Here is a 21287-nt window from a genome sequence, read left to right as displayed (position 1 = left end):
GATCATCTCGAGATGCTCACGAGAGGTTGTCGATACGGACCTCGTTGGATACGTCCACCACTAAGTTGTCGTCACTCTTCTCACCGTCACTCTCCTAGTCGAGGTTCATACGGAAGTGGATGGTCACGTTATTTGGCCCAAAGAACAGAAATTGAAAATGTTCCCGTCAAAGGCGGAATACGAATACAGAATACAGTAAAGTCTCGTTATATCGATATTCAAGGGAGTCTGAAAAAATATCGATATAACCGGGACTATCGATATATCCAACCCTGTTTGCATGTAATTTTCTCCGTGCGTGCATAGAAATAGTATCGATATAACCGGGACTATCGATATATCCGATATCGATATAACGAGACTTTACTGTATATAGATTTTAATATATATATTTTTATTTATTTATTTATAAATATATCTTTTTTTTAATATATATATTTTAATATATATATTATATATATATATATATATATATATATATATTATATACACATAGAGATACTTTTTTAATTTAGCCTATTGAAAAAAACTGGGAAAAACAAGAAAATATATCATTAAAATAAAAATTAATTTTTTTCACATCTAAGGTAGAATACGAATTACTTTACTTTCATATACAGTAAAGTCTCGTTATATCGATATCGGATATATCGATAGTCCCGGTTATATCGATATTTTTTCGGACTCCCTTGAATATCGATATAACGAGACTTTATTGTACATAGATTTTTTAAATACATATATTTTCTTTATACATATATCTTTTCTAAATATATATATTTTAATATATAGATTGTATTATATACATATATAGATATATTTAATATAACCTATTGAAAAAAACTATGATAAACAAAGAAAGCATATCAAGAAAATGAAAATGTTCACAGTAAAGGTGGCATACGAATGCATAACATAAAATAATATATTTAATATACAGTATACTTTACTTCAATATACTATATTATATACTATATATATATATATAATATAAATATAGATATTTAAATATATATGTTTTCTTTATACATATATCTCTTTTAATATAGATATTTAGATATAAATATTTTATACAGTAAAGTCTCGTTATATCGATATTCAAGGGAGTCCGAAAAAATATCGATATAACCGGGACTATCGATATATCCGACCCTGTTTGCATGTAATTTTCTCCGTGCGTGCATAGAAATAGTATCGATATAACCGGGACTATCGATATATCCGATATCGATATAACGAGACTTTACTGTATATACATATATAGATATATATTTTTTAATTTAACCAATTAAACAAGGAAAATATATCAAGATAGAAAAAAAAACTCACATAGCGCGTGGAGCTCAACTCTTTATCGTCCGTCTTCTGTTTCTTGCCGTCGGCCGAGTAATCGGCGGAACTGCGGTGCTTTTCCCCGGTCCGAAAATTGCCGGACGGAGACACAGATGAGCTCTGGAAAGGAAGAAGAATTTCATATTGAACGTGTGAGATGTATCATAAATGAATGATAATTGGTAATCAGGGTTTATATGATTCGCTACCAAAAAAAATGTGCACAAACGCTCCCCAACTTACAAACAAGATCCATTCCGAGCTGTTGTTCAAAAGGTGAATTTGTTCATAAGTTGCTTCAGTGCTATATATTGTATGGAATGTAACTTTAAGGCTCATATAAGTAATCTGTATTGGTTTGTACTAAAAAAAAAACATTTAATCAAATATATGCTCGATAAAGATATGTACGTGTACAACTGAAGAGAATACTACATATGTTAGAGAGGGAGCTCTCACAGCGCCTCACTTCGGTATTAAAGGCAGAAAGAATCACGGCTCGGAAAAAGGTACGCAATACAAAATCTAACGTACAGCATCTCTGTCCGAACATTTTTCGACACATGTGCAAAAACATTTGTATGTACCATTGTTCATAACTTGAATGTTCGCAAGTGAGCGTCTGTACTTGGAAAAAGGCGTGCAATACAAAATCTAACTTACAGCATCTCTGCCCGAACATATTTTGGCATATCTGCAAAAACGTTCGTATGTACCGTTGTTCGTAACTTGAATGTCGGTAAGTAGGGTAGTGTCTGTACGCGGAAGAAGGTGTGCAATATAAAATCTAATTTATAGTATTACGTCCAAACATTTTTCGACATACCTGCTAAAATGTTCGTATGTACCGTTGTTCGCAACTTGAATGTCCGTAAGTAGGGGAGCGTCTGTACTCGGAAAAAGGCACGCAACACAAAATCTAACTTACAGCATCTCTGTCTGAACATTTTTCGACATACCCGCAATAATGTTCGTATGTACCGTTGTTCGTAACTCGAATGTTCGTAAGTAGGGGTGCATCTGTACTCACAATCCAAAATCTAATTTACAGCATCTCTGTCCGAACATTTTTCGACATACCCGCAATAATGTTCATATGTACCGTTGTTCGTAACTCGAATGTTCGTAAGTAGGGGTGCGTCTGTACTCACAATCCAAAATCAAATTTACAGCATCTCTGTCCGAACATTTTTCGACATACACGCAATAATGTTCGTATGTACCGTTGTTCGTAACTCGAATGTTCGTAAGTAGGGGTGCGTCTGTACTCACAATCCAAAATCTAATTTACAGCATCTCTGTCCGAACATTTTTCGACATACCCGCAATAATGTTCGTATGTACCGTTGTTCGTAACTCGAATGTTCGTAAGTAGGGGTGCGTCTGTACTCACAATCCAAAATCTAATTTACAGCATCTCTGTCCGAACATTTTTCGACATACCCGCAATAATGTTCGTATGTACCGTTGTTCGTAACTCGAATGTTCGTAAGTAGGGGTGCATCTGTACTCACAATCCAAAATCTAATTTACAGCATCTCTGTCCGAACATTTTTCGACATACCCGCAATAATGTTCGTATGTACCGTTGTTCATAACTCGAATGTTCGTAAGTAGGGGTGCGTCTGTACTCACAATCCAAAATCTAATTTAGAGCATCTCTGTCCGAACATTTTTCGACATACCCGCAAAAATGTTGGTGTTCACCGTTGTTCGTAAGTAGGGGAGTGTCTGTACTGTAAAAATAACACGACTTTTATGCATTTTTTATAAACAACATGCGGTCTTGGATAGTTGTGCTGGAGAGTATCTAAACATTAATTGGACACTTCTACCCGTCTCTCCTCGCTAACGATCAAGCGGACCTTCTCGATCGGCGTCTCTCGCTGGCGAGAGGAAAAATAAAGCAGGACCTTTAACTCGACCTTTCCGCTAACTCACGCTTGTAACCTTTCCGCTGGCCTTTTGCTGTGATGCAGGTGTTGATGACAAGGAGGCTGCCAAGGAGGAGCGAGGTTTGTTTGGCCCATTTGTGTTTATGCGCTTGTAATACGGTTGTAGTGCCGCCGTGCTTCACAAATTAATAAATGCATATCAACAATTATATGTGTTACAATAATGTCGATTTTGGGCTCATTTTTAAGATCACTATTGAAAGAACGGTGTTCAGTATTAAAACCTAATCACCCCTGAACCTATGTATTTTCCGGCGTATAAGGCACACTGGCGTATAACGTGCACCGGCGTATAAGGCGCACCACCATATGAATGGTGTATTTTCAAACTTTTTTCCACATATAAAGCGCACCGGACTAGAAGGCGCACCTTCAATGAATGAAAAACGTTTTCTCAATATGATATATATAAATAGATAAAGTTTACCAAATATGAGGTGCAACGGACTATAAGGGGCACCTTCAATGAAAGAACAAAGTTTTCCAAACATGATGTATAAATATATTAAAGTTTTCCATATATAAAGTGCACCGGACTATAAGGCGCACCTTCAATGAATGAAAATAGTTTTCTAAATATGATATAGAAATATATAAAAGTTTTCCAAATATAAGGCGGACCTTCAATGAATGAAAAAAGTTGTCCAAATATGATATATTAATATCGAAGTTTTCCATATATAAGGCGCACCTTCAATGAATGAAAAAAAAATTCAAAATATGATATACAGTATCAATATAGAAAAGTTTTCCATATACAGTAAAGTCTCGTTATATCGATATTGGATATATCGAAAGTCCCGGTTATATCGATACTATTTCTATGCACGCACGGAGAAAATTACATGCAAACGGGGTCGGATATATCGATAGTCCCGGTTATATCGATATTTTTTCGGACTCCCTTGAATATCGATATAACGAGACTTTACTGTATAAGGCGCACCTTCAATGAATGAAAAAAGTATTCTAAATATGATATATAAATAGATAAAAGTTTACCAAATGTAAGGCGCAACAGACTATAAGGTGCACTTTCAATGAATGAAAAAAGTTTTCCAAATATTATATATAAATATATAAAACATTTCCAAATGTAAGGTGCACCGGACTATAAGGCGCACCTTCAATGAATGAAAAAAAAAAAACGTTTCCAAATATATATAAACAAATAAGTTTTCAAAATATAAGGTGCACCAGACTATAATGCGCATCTTCAATGAATGAAAAAACGTTTCCAAATATATATAAATAAATAAAAGTTTTCAAAATATAAGGTGCACCGGACTATAAGGCGCACCTTCAATGAATGAAAATAGTTTTCCAAATATGATATAGAAATATATAAACGTTTTCTAAATATAAGGCGCACCCTCAATGAATGCAAAAAGTTGTCCAAATATGATATCTAAATATAGAAAAGGTTTCCATATATAAGGTGCACCGGACTATAAGGCGCACCTTCAATAAATGAAAAGTTTTCCAAATATGATATAGAAATATATAAACGTTTTCTAAATATAAGGTGCACCCTCAATGAATGAAAAATGTTTTCCAAATATGATATGTAAATATATAAAAGTTTCCCAAATATAAGGCGCACCTTCAATGAATGAAAAAAGTTTTCCAAATATGATATCTAAATATAGAAAAGGTTTCCATATACAAGGTGCACCGGACTATAAGGCGCACCTTCAATGAATGAAAAAAGTTTTCCAAATATGATATAGAAATATATAAACGTTTTCCAAATATAAGGCGCACCCTCAATGAATGAAAAATATTTTCAAAATATGATATGTAAATATATAAAAGTTTCCCAAATATAAGGCGCACCTTCAATGAATGAAAAAAGTTGTCCAAATATGATGTATAAATATATAAAAGTTTTCCAAATATAAGGTGCATCTTCAATTAATGAAAAATGCTTTCCAAATATGAGATATAAATACATACAAGTTTTCCAAATATAAGGCGCACCTTCAATAAAAAAACTTTTTCCAAATATGATGTATAAATATATAAAAGTTTTCCAAATATAAGATGCATCTTCATTGAATGAAAAATGTTGTCCAGATATTATATATGAATATATAAATGTTTTCCAAATATAAGGCGCACCGGACGATAAGGGGCACCTTCAACGAATGAAAAAAGTTTCCCAAATATATGATCTAAAAATATACAAATTTTCCAAATATAAGGCGCACCTTCAATAAATGAAAAAAGTTTTCCAAATATGATGTATAAATAAATATATAAAAGTTTTCCAAATATAAGATGCATCTTCATTGATTGAAAAATTTCCAGATATTATATATAAATGTTTTCCAAATATAAGGCGCACCTTCAATGAATGAAAAAGGTTTCCCAAATATGATATATAAATACGGTATATAAAAGTTTTCCATATATTAGAATCCTAATCAGACAGCTTTTAATAGTCCCACAATGGGGACATTTGCATATAAGGCGCACCGGACTATAAGGCGCACCTTCAATAATTGAAAACAGTTTTCCAAATATGATATCAGTAGAGGCTAGGGTTACGCATTACTTCTATAAGGGGAAATGAAGTCGGTGGCGGATGACAGTAGTTGCGAGACCTGTTGTGGCTCAATATGACTTCACATATAAGGCGCACCTGCGTATAAGGCGCACGGTTATCTTTTGAAGAAAATCAAAGCTCTTGGGTGCGCCTCATACACCGGAAAATACGGTATTGTAAAACAATCGTGTACAAGTACACAAATGAGGTGAGCGACTTCCAATGGATCGCAAACAAGTCGGCGGTGTTCCTCCCCACAACGGCGCAAACACCCCCGTCAAGGAAAATACAACATAAGAAAAAGGATAAAATGGCCTCTGAATTTCTCAAAAAGCATCACGGCAACAATACAGTACGGCCAACATGTCGTGTAACGTGCGGTTCACACCCACGTCGGTGTTATCGGCGTACCAGGTGCAAACGCCAAGGACATGAAGCACACACACACACACACTGTACCCAGTGGACTGTTGCCAAGGCAACTGGAGACTGCTGACAAGGGGCTTATTGGTTTCATGAAGTGACTGTTGGCCGGCATGTCAAAGAGCATCTCTAAGTGTGTGTGTGTGTGTGTGTGTGTGTGTTTTGTGTGTGTGTGTTGTGTGAGTGCGTGGGGTGTGTATGTGTGTGCATGCGTGTTTGTGTTCGATCTCCCACCGGGTGCTAATGAAAGGCATTCATCATTTTGGTCTTCCTAGTTTTGCTACCGATTCCAGAAGACTTCACACACACATACACACGCATACACACACACAAACACACACACACATTCTTGTTTCAATGGTTTTGTGAGGTCCGGATAACTCCGGATAAAGTAGTGAGGACCACCGTTGCTGATAAATTTAGAGAATAACTAGTGTTCCATTTGAACACTAAATGTCATCCCATTTCCCACTTCTTTAAAAAATAAGAAAGAAAAAGTGGACTTGAAACTGAAATAACAGCAGGAGTGAGGTTTCTGAATGGGTATATTCAAAGTCCTCACTCCTGTAGTGAATTTGGTTAAAATATCGTTTTACTTTTTGTCATATGAACTTTTCCCTGTCATTAACCATGCGCACACACATCAACACACACAGTGAGTAAAGTGTGTGTATCCAAGTGAAATGAAAATACACACCAAAAATCATTTTGGGTGAATTTGTGAGGACCTCTCTGAAACTTTAACAGATGCATATATAGAGACCCTCGAGAAGCCTTTAGAATGAAAAACTTGTGAGGACCGGCCAAAAGGTCCTCACTTGTCAAAAATATCCTCACTACGTATGGTATAAAATGTTAGTGGTCCTCACAAGACTAGTCATACAAACAGACACACACACACATTTGTACGTCGCTAATCGTTTCTATCACAGTGCCTACAGCTGTGAGTGTGTGTGGAGGAGGATAGACTACATGATGGGAGGGAGATTTGTGGGGGGGGGGGGGGGCGACAACGTATTAAGAATTCCTCTAGTCTCTACCAACTCCCAAACACCAGCCTGTAAATGTGTGTGTGTGTGCGTGTGTGTATTTGCCGGTTGAGCTCAGGCGGCTGGAATAAAGAAATGCTAATCTGCTCATTGAGTATTCAACAAAGCAAACGTTTGCCTTGGGAAAAGGCTGAGCTTAAGGGACTAATTACGACAAGCTGTAACGTTAGTCTTTGCCGCTTTTTCCCTTCACTAAACATGCTGCTGTTTTTTTGGGGGGCTCCATTTGCACATCTCTGACTCTTCAAATACACCCAAGGCCTAAAACCTTTGAGTCGTTCTAAAAGCGATCAGTTCGAAGGGCACGTCGCATCCGAATAATACTCGGGGGACGTATTTCGGAAAATTCATTTGAATTGCTTGGATATGAATTAGCGATATAGACCCTCCCCCAATTTACGAACGAGATATGTTCCGAATGGTCGTTCGTCAGGTGAATTGTTTCGTAAGTAGCTTTCAGTGCTGTATTTTGTATGGAATGTATGTTTAAAGGACAACTGACGTCTGCGGACAAATTGTGCCCATAATTTGTAAAATGGCTTCAAATGACTTCTACTGAGCGTATTTTAATAAGATTCCACCGCATATAGCTATATTATATGTTTTACGACTCGCTCTGAATATTCAGAAAGTCTTGTTTTTGAGTTGGTGACGAGTCCGTACGTGACGTCACGAAAGGACCGCCCCCTGACCGAAAAAAGACACATTGTAGCAGTCCTTCCGTCACGTCAATGTATTTTGCTGTACTTGTTTGGTCTGGGGACCTCGTGTTGCACCCAAAACCCGCCAGAAGAGGGTATCCAAGCTCCATATAAAGAATTTATCAGCCTGTGGATACGGAGGTGGCCACTGGAGGTCGCCATTTTGTGCCTCTTTTTTTTGGGGTGAGAGATTTTCCCTCAATGTTGCCTCAAAATGGCATGGAGTAAATTCTTTAATCGATTGCAAACATGTATGCTTTCCTCTTCAGAACTATTTGAATCATATTCATAACTGGATGTGAAACAAGAAAGCATATTCTCCGAATCTGAAGCCATTGTTTTGATTCTCCAGCTATGCAAGACGTCTTGGCGTAACGTCACGAAATGGGGGTGGGACTTTCTGAAAATGCCCAATTCGCAGCTCAATTTTTTGCAGATTTTGGACACTAAGTCATTTTTATTGGTGTTTTGCATTTGAATGAAAATATGATACTGCATGTTTTGGGTATTTTAGATGCTATAAAACGTTTTTCTGACGTCAGTTAAAAAACAAAAAAGGGACGTCGGTTGTCCTTTAAGGCTTGTATAAGTAACCTGTATTGGTTTGTACTAAAAAATAAACATTGAATAAAATAAATGCTCTATAAACATATGTACAGGCTCTCCCCACCTTACGAACGAAATACGTTCCGAGCAGTTGTTTGTAAGGTGAATTTGTTTGTAAATTGCTTTGAGTGCTATATTTTGTATGGAATGTATGTTTAAGGCTTATATAAGTATGTTTAAGGTTGATATAAGTATGTTTAAGGCTTGTACAATTAACCTGTATTGGTTTGTACTAAAAAATAAACATTGAATAAAATAAATGCTCTATAAAGATATGTACAGGCGCTCCCCACCTTACGAACGAGATACGTTCCGAGCAGTCGTTTGTAAGTTAAATTTGTTCGTAAGTTGTTAATATATTTTGCATGGAATGTATGTTGAAGGCTTATATAAGTATGTTCAAGGTTTATATAAGTCGTACAGGAGTGGTCCATCGATGAGAAGGTTTCTTCAGCCGTCATCTGTACAAATTTGAAGGTTTCGGACGTCTTGGATGGGAGGCTGAAGAAACCTTCTCATCTATAAACATATGTACAGGCGCTCCCCACCTTACGAATGAGATACGTTCCGAGCAGTCGTTTGTAAGTTAAATTTGTTCGTAAGTTGTTTTCAGTGTTATATTTTGCATGGAATGTATGTTTAAGACTTATATAAGTATGTTTAAGGTTGATATAAGTATGTTTAAGGCTTGTACAAGTAACCTGTATTGGTTTGTACTAAAAAATAAACATTGAATAAAATACATGCTCTATAAAGATATGTACAGGCGCTCCCCACCTTACGAACGAGATACGTTCCGAGCAGTCGTTTGTAAGTTAAATTTGTTCGTAAGTTGTTAATATATTTTGCATGGAATGTATGTTGAAGGCTTATATAAGTATGTTCAAGGTTTATATAAGTATGTTTAAGGCTTGTATACGAAACCTGTATTGGTTTGTACTAAAAAATAAACATTGAATAAAATACATGCTCTATAAAGATATGTACAGGCGCTCCCCACCTTACGAACGAGATACGTTCTGAACGGTCATTTGTAAGGTGAATTTGTTTGTAAGTTGCTTTGAGAACAAATTTTTGTATGGAATGTATTTTTAAGGCTTATATATGTATGTTTAAGGCTTGTATATAAAACCTGTATTGGTTTGTACTGAAAAATAAACATTGAATAAAATATATGCTTTATAAAGAATAAATAACATTAAAAGTGAGTGTTCAGATGGTGATGGACGGACGGGGGACTTACCTTGACGGAATCTCTCTCTACGAGGTCAATGGCAAGAAAGAGAGAAAGAAAACATTCAGGATGAGCCAAGTAATCATGTCAACGTATTGTGGAATGTACAAGATTATACATCACGCAACAAAAAGCAACGTGACTTTATAATAATACATTTCATCTATAAGCGCCTTTCAAAACTATCAAGGTCACTTCACAGTCACAGGATAAGTTTTTCTGTGGGTGAGCAGCGGCAGCCACACGCGCCAGCGTTCACTCAACCCGGAAGTAACTCGGATAGAAAGCTAGCTAGCTAATAGATAGCTAACAGATATCTAGCGAGGCCTTAAGGAGAACAGCAGCTCATTAACTCATTCACTGCCATACCTGAATTTATTCGGGAATTGAAACGTGTGACGTTGAATGCCATTTCCCTTTTTTTTTTCGAGCGGGAGGTGGTGATAAAGCACTGGTTGGACCTCTGGCAATGTTTTCTCCCTTCCACAAAGGGGGTAGCATTTCCCTTTTGTCCATGTTAGCGCTTTGTTCCAGCTTCAGCTGTTGTTAAAGTGCTATATAAATCAATATGTATGTATTGTATTGTATTGTGTACAGCCGCCCCCATTTCAAGCTCCGATAACTCCAGACCCATATAATTTAGAAATTAACTCTTTTTTCTGATGAAAGAAGAAAGTCTAAGGTTTCTAATGCTGTATTGAATGTTTATGTAGTCCTAAAACTCAATATTTTGTGGGTCCTGGAATTCAAGTGACAATGACCAAAACCCTGGCACTGGAGTGGCACATTTTTGCACATCATCTGGCAGGGAATGAGTTAACAGAAAACTTAAAAAGCATTTACAAGTCAGTTGAAGAAATAAAATTCGGTTTTGAAAATAACATTTAAACATTTTGGAAGAACCCAATTCAAAGGCGTGCCCGGAAAAAAAAAAAAATGCTACGTTTTTATTGTAGGTTTAAAAAAAATCCTTTTGCAGCACAACAGCCAAATGCAGCTTCACCGTGTTTACTTTGAAATCTGGGCTGCAGATCTCCGAGGTCCCCTATTTTTTTGGATGAAAGAAGAGAGTCTAAGGCAGGGGTGTCAAAGTCATTTTTTGCCGCGGGCCACATTGTAGTTATGGTTTCCTCTCGAGGGCCGTTATGAATTTGGGGAACCCATTGGAATGTTTAAATCCCTTCAAATATTACATATAGAGCACACAGCAAATTAATGAATAACTCGTTTTCAAATCTGAAGTCAAGAATAATGACTTTTATAGTGGTTGACATCCAAAAATATGAAATTTTGGCTCAGATTTTAGCAATCATCATGGAATTTAACAAGTTTGACTTGCTTTCGCGGGCCGAAAAAAAATGATGTGGCGGGCCGGATTTGGCCCGCGGGCCTTGACTTTGACACCTGTGGTCTAAGGTTTCTAAGGCTGTATTGAATGTTTTTATGTAGTCCTAAAACTGAATATTCTACGGGTCCTGCAATTTGAGTGAAAATGACAAAAACACTGGCTTTGGAGTGGACACATTTTTGCACATCGTCTGGCAGTGAATGAGTTAAGAGAATATATATATATTTTTTTTACTTTTTTTTATTTATTATTAAACCCGTGCTATGTTCCGGGACGGTACCTCTTGGGTGTTCTTCGGCGACGTCCTGATGTTTCCTCTCGTCTTTGAGAGGCAGCTGGTGGCCGAGGGCCGAGGACAGCGCCAGCAGGCTGGCAGTACCAGCGCCGGGGGGCAGGGGGGGATGAAGGCCTGCCGGGTGTGGCGTGAGAGGGACCGGGATGGCGTGGCCATGGGAGAGGTGCTGAGCTTGGAGCTGCTGCTGCTGATGCGCATGTATACAAATATGGGAAGGGGAAGGAGGGATCGGAAAGCCGTTTGTTTGGATTGCATATTTTTCATATACAGGTTTGTGTATTCATACTACACTATTATGAAATGAATGGCTATAAAATGTCTTACTAATCATTAAAAAGGGTCATGATACATGAGATATCAATGATGATTTTTATTAAAATTATGAACATTTCACATTTGGTATTTAAGAAGCAAAATAATAATAAAAAAAGACAATATCATTACATTTTTCAAATGAGACTTCAGTCTGAGTGTGCGTGTGTGAATGTTTGTATGACTAGTATTGTGAGGACCACTAACATTTTATACCATACATAGTGAGGACATTTTTGACAGGTGAGGAACTTTTGTCCGGTCCTCACGTTTTTCATTCTAAAGGCTTCAAGAGGGTTTATATATGCATCTGTTCAAGTTTCAAAGAGGTCCTCACAAATTCACCCCAAATATTTTTTTTTGTGTGTATTTTCATTTCACTTGTATACACACACTTTTTACACACTGTGTGTGTGCGTGGTTAATGAGAGGAAAAAGTTCATACCACAAAACGTAAAACAATAGTTCAACCAAATTCACTACAGGGGTGAGGACTTTGAATGTACTAATTCAGAAACCTCACTCCTGCTGTTATTTCAGTTTCAATTCCACTTTTTATTTCTTTGCTTTCAAAGAAGTTGAAGTGGGAAATGGGGTGACATTTAGTGTTCAAATGTAACACTAGTTCTTCTCTAAATTTATCAGCAACGGTGGTCCTCACTCCTTATCTGGAGTTATCCGGACCTCACAAAACCATTGAAACAGGAATGTGTGCGTGTGTGTGTGTGTGTGTGTGCAAGCAAAAATGACCACTTACTCCAATGATGGCATTGAGTTCAGCCATGGTGACCTGCTTGGCTCTCTCCACTGCTTGAACCACCTGCTGCTGATGCTGAGATAAAATGTGCAGTTAGTAGTTGACGTCGGGACACATCAGACACATCTGGATTGGGAAAATTGGGAGCTCTTTGAACAAAACAACATCATATTTAGCTTGTAGCAGATGTGCACGTTTTATCATGACGTTCTGATGTATGACCTTCAAAATAAAAAATCACGTATGTATGAGGCGTGTTAGATCGGGTGTGTTGTAATGTATCCGTGAACATCTTCACCCATTGTGAATTTCTCCACTGTGAGACTAATTAGATTGGATTAAATCAATCTTTATTGAGACTAATCTAAGGTAATCTAATTTGTCTCAAAGTGGAGAAATTCACAATGGGTGAATATGTTCACGAATATATTACCCTACACCGAATATAATGCCTAACACCGAAATTTAGATTGGATTCAACTTTATTGAGACAAATACATCCTAATCTAATCTAATGTAAACTAATCTGAACAAATCAAATCTAAAATAAACAAATCTAATCTGATCTAATACAAACAAATGTAATCTAATCTAAACAAATCTTAATCTAATATGAATCTAATCCAAATCTAATCCAAATATAATCCAAATGTAATCTAAATCTCATCTAAATCTAATCTAAATCTAATCTAAATCTAATCTAAATCTAATCTATCGAATATAATACCTAACACCGAAATTTAGATTGGATTCATTTTTATTGAGATTAATACAGGCTAATCTAATGTAATCTGAATTGCTCTAATTTAAAATAATCTGAACAAGTCAAATCCAAACAAATCTAATCGAATCTGATTTAATATAAAAAATGTAATCTAATCCAAATACATGTAATCTAAATATATCTAATCTAAACAAACATAATCTAATATAATGTAAACAAATCTAAATCTAATCTGAATCCAATTTGAATCCAATCTGAATCAAATCCGAATCCAATCCAAATTAAATCTAATCTAAATCTAATCTAACCAAAATAAAATTTAAATCTAAATCTAATCTAATCTAAATCTAATCTGAATCCAATTTGAATCCAATCTGAATTAAATCCAAATCCAATCCAAATTAAATCTAATCTAAATCTAATCTAACCAAAATAAAATTTAAATCAAATTTAAATCTAAATTTAATCTAATCTAATCTAAATCTAATCTGAATCCAATTTGAATCCAATCTGAATCAAATCCGAAACCAATCCAAATTAAATCTAATCTAAATCTAATCTAACCAAAATCAAATTTAAATCTAAATCTAATCTAATGTAATCTAAATCTAATCTAAATGTCTGTCCATTTGCCAGATCCTTAAAAAAATACCTCACGACACGAAACATGAACTCCTGCAAAGTCACTCAAAGTGTAATGAAACGGGAGACGCATGAATCTAGCAATTCATGCAAGAACATCGCAGGAAAAAGTAGGCCAGAGATGAAAGAGCCTATCAGTGTTGAAAATGAACAAGTTTGCAGGGCTCAAGTCGCCGCTGCGCCGTTGATCCCGCCTCAAGGCCGGCACAACCTTCACCCTGCAGCAAATGATGTCTTTGGCCACCATTCACCAGAGTTCAGACCACAGATGGATAATTGCCTTGTTTGTTCACTTTTCACAACATGATCCTTGATGGACAACACATGTCTGCTTTGTTCGGTTTGAGGTGGGGGAGGGGACCCCGAATGGCGAGGCACTGACAAAATTCACAGTAAATTTCGATTTTCGACACATTTTGACACTCACCAAAGAACTGATTGGACATCATTGCTTATGTTGACCTTTACTCATAAGCACTTGCGCTATTAATAATAATAATAATAATAATAATAATAATAATAATAATACCACTAGCATCTGCTAGGACACTTAGCATAGCATCGATTATACTCGTATGCAGCACAGTATTTAATAGTTAGCAACCAGCTAATACTTATCTTTGAAATGTAAATCACAAAAAACATAATAACCATCATAATGATCATCATCACAATAACCGTAATAATATAATAATAATACATTTTCATTTCTAAGCGACTTTAAAAACTCTCAAGGTCACTTTACAGTCACAGGATCAGTTTTTCTATAAAGTGACCTTGAGAGTTTTGAAAGGCGCTTAGAAATTAAATGTGTTATTATTATTATTATTATTATTATTATTATTGTTGTTGTTGTTGTGTAATGATGATCGTTTCATGTTACTTCTGGGTTGAGTAAACGCTAGCGCGTGTGTCTGCCGCTGCTCACCCACAGAAAAAAAATATCCTGTGACTGTAAAGTGTCCTTGAGAGTTTTGAAAGGTGCTTAGAAAAGAAATGTATTATTATTATTATTATTATCTTCACTAGGTATTAGAAATGTATTTGCTAGCTATTATCTATTCGCTAGCTAGCTAGCTGTCTATTACCACTTAAACTGTTGTTAAAGCGCTATATTTGTACAGCAGCCCCCATTTCAAGCTAATATAACTTGACAGATCAATATGTATGCATGTATTTTGTACAGCAGCCCCCATTTCAAGCTAATATAACTTGACCTTGAGAGTTTTGAAAGGCGCTTAGAAATTAAATGTATTATTATTATTATTATTATTATTATCATTATTATTATTATATTCACTGGGTATTAGCAATGTATTTGCTAGCTATTATCTATTTGCTAGCTAGCTAGCTATCTATTACCACTTAAACTGTTGTTAAAGCGCTATACAAATAAATATGTATGCATGTATTTTGTACAGCAGCCCCCATTTCAAGCTAATATAACTTGACCTTGAGAGTTTTGAAAGGCGCTTAGAAATTAAATGTATTATTATTATTATATTCACTAGGTATTAGCAATGTATTTGCTAGCTATTATCTATTTGCTAGCTAGCTAGCTATCTATTACCACTTAAACTGTTGTTAAAGCGCTATACAAATAAATATGTATGCATGTATTTTGTACAGCAGCCCCCATTTCAAGCTAATATAACTTGACCTTGAGAGTTTTGAAAGGCGCTTAGAAATTAAATGTATTATTATTATTATTATTATTATTATTATATTCACTAGGTATTGGCAATGTATTTGCAAGAAAAAACAATACCCAAACAAATTCGGGAATGGCGCTCCACGTCACGCTTTTCAATTCCCGAATTTCGATTCTCCCTTTTCATACATTGCGTTGCCTCCTGAATGAAACACACCCAGAAGAATGAAAAGGACAATCTCATAACGTCGACGATTCCACTTAAACACCTTCAGACATCCCATCGAGCGCGACCGCGTGGCGTTAATACGATTGCGTTACATTTCTACATTCACCACCAATCCAAACAAAAACAGTCAAAAGCCTCTTTCCTCTCGCCGCCTCCATCCTCTGCGGGCCTCGCGGCGGCGGCGGCGGCGTGGCGGGCAGCAAGCTCTGCTGTCTAATGCCATTATTTCTAATCCACTTTAAAGCCTCCTAATCCAGGGCTAATCTGGGGGGGGGGGGATTGTGGAGTACACACTCGCTCTTTACCGCTGTTCCCACCCTTTCCACTCCAAAAAAAAAAAAAACACGTACACGCGCAAGTACTTCCGACATTATCTGCTCACAACATACGCCCATGGAGAAGAATTCCATTGTAAACAAAATAGCGAATAAACTACTTTTGCAACACACGCGCTGGATTTCTCACATATGTTAGTGGGATGCATTTAATAGGTTCAAGTCTCCCCTAAGGGGGGGTGGGGGGGAGGGGATAAAACCAGGATAATCTGTCGGTGTGTGTAGTGGCCATGTGAGTGTGCATGTGCGCCGATGCCACCCCCATCTCACGCTTACTTAAATAAGAGTGACATCCATTTTTTTTCTACGTACCTCTTGAGAAAGGAAGGGGACGACTTGGGCGCAGATTGCGTTCAGACGTTTGACAATCTCCGCCTGGAAGACAAAAAAGTGGGCAAAATAGTCAAGATTTGGTGATAATACAGTGATACCTTGGTTTACGAATTTAATTGGTTCCCAGACAAAGTGTGTAAGGCGAGGTGTGTATCCCAAAAAAGACTTTCCCATAGGAAGCCATTAAAATGAGAATAATCCGTTCCCAGGTCCCCATAAAACATAATTTTCTACTTTTTAATTTTCTAAGCCTTAAAGGACAACTGACCATTCCGGACAAGTTGTGTCCATAATTTGTAAAATGGTTTCAAATGACTTCTACTGAGCGTATTTTACAACGATTCCACCACATATAGCTATATTTTACGTTTTAAGACTCGTGCTCAATATTCCAGAAGTCTTGTTTTTGAGTTGGTGACGAGTCCTCACCCTACGTCACTGAAGGAACGCCCCTAACCGAGAAAGGACATACCTTTCATCACCTCAATACATTTTGCGGTACTTTGCTTGGTCTGAAAACTTTGTGTTGATCTGTGTTGATGGCGAAATTAGAAGGAAAACATAAATAACGCGATGGTGAATCGTGTGCTGCGCCAAGACTTCTAAAGTGTATTTGATGTTCGCTGACAAAACTTCCCAGGAGACAATTTCCACGCAGCTCTTCTGCCATCTTCTGCCTTTTTTGGGGACTGTGAGTTTGTCACTACATTTCTCTCCAGATGCATCAAAGGAAGGACAGGAATAAATTATTTAATCGATTGCAAACGTGTATGCTTTCCTCTTCAGAACTATTTGAATCATACTCATAACTGGATGAGTAACAAGAAAGCATCTTTTTTTGAATCTGAAGCAATTGTTTTGATTCTCGAGCAAGGCAAGACGTCTTGGCGTGACACCACGAAAAAAGGGGGCCGGACCTTCTGAAACTCTGCATCTCTGAGGTCATTTTGAAGTAGTTTTGGGACACTTTAAGTCATTTTTATTGGTGTTTTGCATTTGACTAAAAATATCATACCGCGTGTTTTGGGTATTTTAGATGCTATAAAACGTTTTTCTGATGTCAGTTAGGAAACAAAAAAAGTGATGTCGGTTGTCCTTTAGAACTACACAAAATATACCTTATTTTATGATGATAAATGTGCTATGGTATTATAATTAAAGAAATAAACTGTACTGTATAATAAAGTTGTTTTATTGACCTTTGTGATGGTCGTTGATGGAATGGATAGCTTTTTGCATAAAGTGTCTCAAGGAGCTCTGGGTTGTACATCTTGGAAGTTGTGGTATTGCAACAGCAACAGATGCAAGCAGACACACTAGAAACATCATTAATAGCTGGTTCCCTTGCTTGTCTTTTCATTTCAAATTGAACTGGTGGCTTGTGCGGGTTATTTATGGAGCCTGATTGATGGGAATTTTAACTTTGCAGTCTACACTCTGCCTTTGAACTATCAACGTTGAAACGAGTCCAAATTTCACTGTTTTCTATCCATTTTGTCACTGTCTCTCTGTCGTATGCCTGTCTCTTTAATGTTCAAACCACTTCCCCTCACTGCTGCGATCTTGACCAATCACGTGGCTTTAAACGAAGACTGGGGCAGGGAATAAAGGACAAAAAAAATGTTGGCGGCTATTTTCTTTTTGGGAGAATGGCTTCACTCTCTCTCTGTCTGTAAACAACCTCACCCCTTCACTGCTGCGTTCTTGACCAATCATGTGGCTTTATCCGACGACGGGGGAGGGCGGAAAATAGAGGACCAAAACAAGCCGGCTGCCATTTTCTTGTTAGGAGAACGGACTCGTTTGCGAACGACACATCACTCATTGTGGCAGCTCCGTGTGTATCCCGAAAAATAGTTTGTATGCCAAGGTAAAATTTTCATCAATTTAACCTTCGTAAACCGAAACGTTCGTAAGCCATGGCGTACGTAAACCGCGGTATCACTGTACAGCACAGATGAAAAGTATGTGAGGACAAAAACTGACTTTAAAACTGGTAAAAGCCAACTGTTGAACTCAAAGTAGGCACAAGTTCAATGCAATCGAAATGTGAGGGGGGCTTAAATCTAACCTTAAAAGTACTCAATTCATGTCTATGACCTTGACAGAGGTGAAGTTGCAGTTGAAGTTGGTATCAGCACTAACACAAGCCGCCAGAGGCCATGAGAATGGACACACACACACACACACACACACTCACTCACACATTTACGTGTAGGCACCTCCCCAAGCTACTCTGTATTCATCAGATGTTTTTAGTGAACCCAAGGGTTGGCTTTTAAAGATTATAAAGCAACCCACCCCCGCTAGGTGTTTTTTTTTGCAGGAAATTGCCTGATCCACCTTCCCAAAGGAAGTGCCAGAAGTGCAATTTAAACCCGGCGAGCATGCATACAAGAGAAAGGACGGAGACGACGCAATAAAACACTCCGCATCCGCTGAAATGACGCCTGTCCAGAATTTGTACGAATGATGACAGACTGCAACATGTCCAAAAAAGTATTTTCTTTGCTATGCGTCTGAAAATGACATCATGGTTACTCGGGTGCTCGGTTGACAATCAATCACGGCGCTTTTTCATTAAAAAAAAAAGACTATCTGTGATTGTTACCCGAGTCTTGCGCAACCGTGATGTCATCTTCACGCGACAGAAAGTGTCAAAATGGCCACCTGCTGCGACAGATGACAACCGTTACATTTTGGATTAGCCTTTATTAGTCTCGCAGTGGAGGAATTGACATTTCACAGCAGCCAAGATATGAAAGGAAGAGTAAAAGAAAGAAAGAAGTCTAAAAACAAAATACAGGAGCTGCTGGAAAGGTAGCCACTCTCGCGGCGCCATCTTGAAGTCAAAACAACAACAAAACTAAATAGCAAATAATCTGACAACACAGACACAGAAGGTCATTCAATCTTAAGCACTTTCTGCACCCCCTTTGTTGCATGAAGTAGTTCTAGATGAAAGAGGAGATCAAAGCGTCCTTTTCACCAGTGGATCAGGGATATCAAGGTGGAATGTCCATACATGCGACAAGCTAAATGTTGAAAACAAACAAAAATCTGTAGCATCCATTAATGAAAAGAGATTGTCTCACATCTCCTGTAAATCCACTTCAATTCCAAGCCGCGACAGTTCCAGACTCTTCAAGTCACTTTACAGCATGTTAAGACGCGTGGGGTGGCATCTAAAATAATGTCAAGAACATTTTATAGTTGACATTGTCTTTTAATCGGGCTGCAATCGAGTAGGATTGTGTTTGGACCCTTGAGGCCACCGTAGGTTGACATACGGTAGCCTGGAGGGAATAATAAAATGTTCAGTGGCTCACCATCAAAGGCTTATCCAAGTGGACGTCGCTCGAAAACATCCCCAGGACTAAAAAAATAATAATAAAAAAATAGCTGCGCCTCCACCTTTACAGCTAGCATCGGAAAAATGAAACCAGGTTGCGTCAGATTGAAGATCGAATGTCCACGTTCCCCATGGAGCTTTGTAAGCATGGCATCAGCACCGCTTTTTCACCACCAGCTAATACATTTAATGGACCCCTCGGTATGAAGACCGCATTCCCTTGGGACTGACTGACTGACTGACTGACTGCGTGATAACGTGATAGCCAAGAAGGGGAAACAAGAGTTGTGGAACAAAGGGTGCGGCACAGAACCACCCAACTAACTAACTAACTAACTAAATAAATAAACTAATAAATTATTTAATAAGTAAATAAATAAATGAACAAATAAATTAGTTAATAAGTAAATAAAAGAACGAATAAATTGGTTAATAAGTAAATAATAAAAAAATAAACAAATAAATTAGTTAATAAGTAAATAAATAAATACATCCATAATAAATAAATATGTAAATACACAAATAGATAAATACACACAAAAATAAATACATACATAAAGGAAGATATAACTCAATAACTAAATACACAAATAAATAAATAAATAAATGAAAAACTAGCAAACAAATCAATAAACAAACAAATAAATGTAATAATTTTAATTAAACAAATAATAATACATGAAAAACTAACAAATAAATAAATTAACTAATAAATTAGTTAATAAGTAAATAACTAAACACACAAATAATAAATATATATATAAACAAATAAATTAGTTAGTATGTAAATAAATAAATACATCCATAATAAATAAATATGTAAATACACAAATAAATAAATACACACAAAAATAAATACATACATAATGGAAGAGATAAATCAATAACTAAATACACAAATAAATAAATAAATGAAAAACTAACAAAACAAATCAATAAACGAACAAATAAATGTAATAATGTTAATTAAATAAATAATAATACATGAAAAACTAACAAATAAATGAATTAACTAATAAATTAGTTAATAAGTAAATAACTAAACACACAAATAATAAATATATATATAAACAAATAAATTAGTTAGTATGTAAATAAATAAATACATCCATAATAAATAAATATGTAAATACACAAATAAATAAATACACACAAAAATAAATACATACATAATGGAAGAGATAAATCAATAACTAAATACACAAATAAATAAATGAAAAACTAACAAAGCAAATCAATAAAGGAACAAATAAATGTAATAAATTTAATTAAATAAATAATAATACATGAAAAACTAACAAATAAATAAATTAACAAATAAATTAGTTAATAAGTAAATAACTAAACACACAAATAATAAATATATATATAAACAAATAAATTAGTTAGTATGTAAATAAATAAATACATCCATAATAAATAAATATGTAAATACACAAATAAATAAATACACACAAAAAT

The 21287-nt window shown here is 36.2% G+C and overlaps 1 protein-coding gene across 2 annotated transcripts in view; it reads right to left on the bottom strand.

The window, feature by feature from the left end:
• The window catches only part of LOC148898728 (transducin-like enhancer protein 4), a 48248-nt gene that overhangs the window by 12493 nt on the left and 14468 nt on the right, over positions 1 to 21287 (bottom strand). Inside the window, exons 5-10 of one of the 2 annotated variants that reach the window (XM_088993541.1) lie at positions 16454 to 16516; positions 12561 to 12635; positions 11477 to 11678; positions 9858 to 9874; positions 1330 to 1452; positions 41 to 94 (exon numbers count right to left, since the gene is read on the bottom strand). In XM_088993541.1, coding sequence (XP_088849667.1) covers positions 41 to 94; positions 1330 to 1452; positions 9858 to 9874; positions 11477 to 11678; positions 12561 to 12635; positions 16454 to 16516 — 534 coding nt within the window. The remainder of the gene's footprint in view (positions 1 to 40; positions 95 to 1329; positions 1453 to 9857; positions 9875 to 11476; positions 11679 to 12560; positions 12636 to 16453; positions 16517 to 21287) is intronic. The other variant, XM_088993542.1, reaches the window with a different exon arrangement.

Source organism: Hippocampus bargibanti, linkage group LG04 (assembly GCF_051943395.1).
Source record: "Hippocampus bargibanti isolate YZ-2025 linkage group LG04, ASM5194339v1, whole genome shotgun sequence".
NCBI classification, from domain to species: domain Eukaryota; kingdom Metazoa; phylum Chordata; class Actinopteri; order Syngnathiformes; family Syngnathidae; genus Hippocampus; species Hippocampus bargibanti.
Note: the sequence above shows the minus strand (reverse complement) of the source record. Positions and strands in the feature narration are given on the sequence as shown.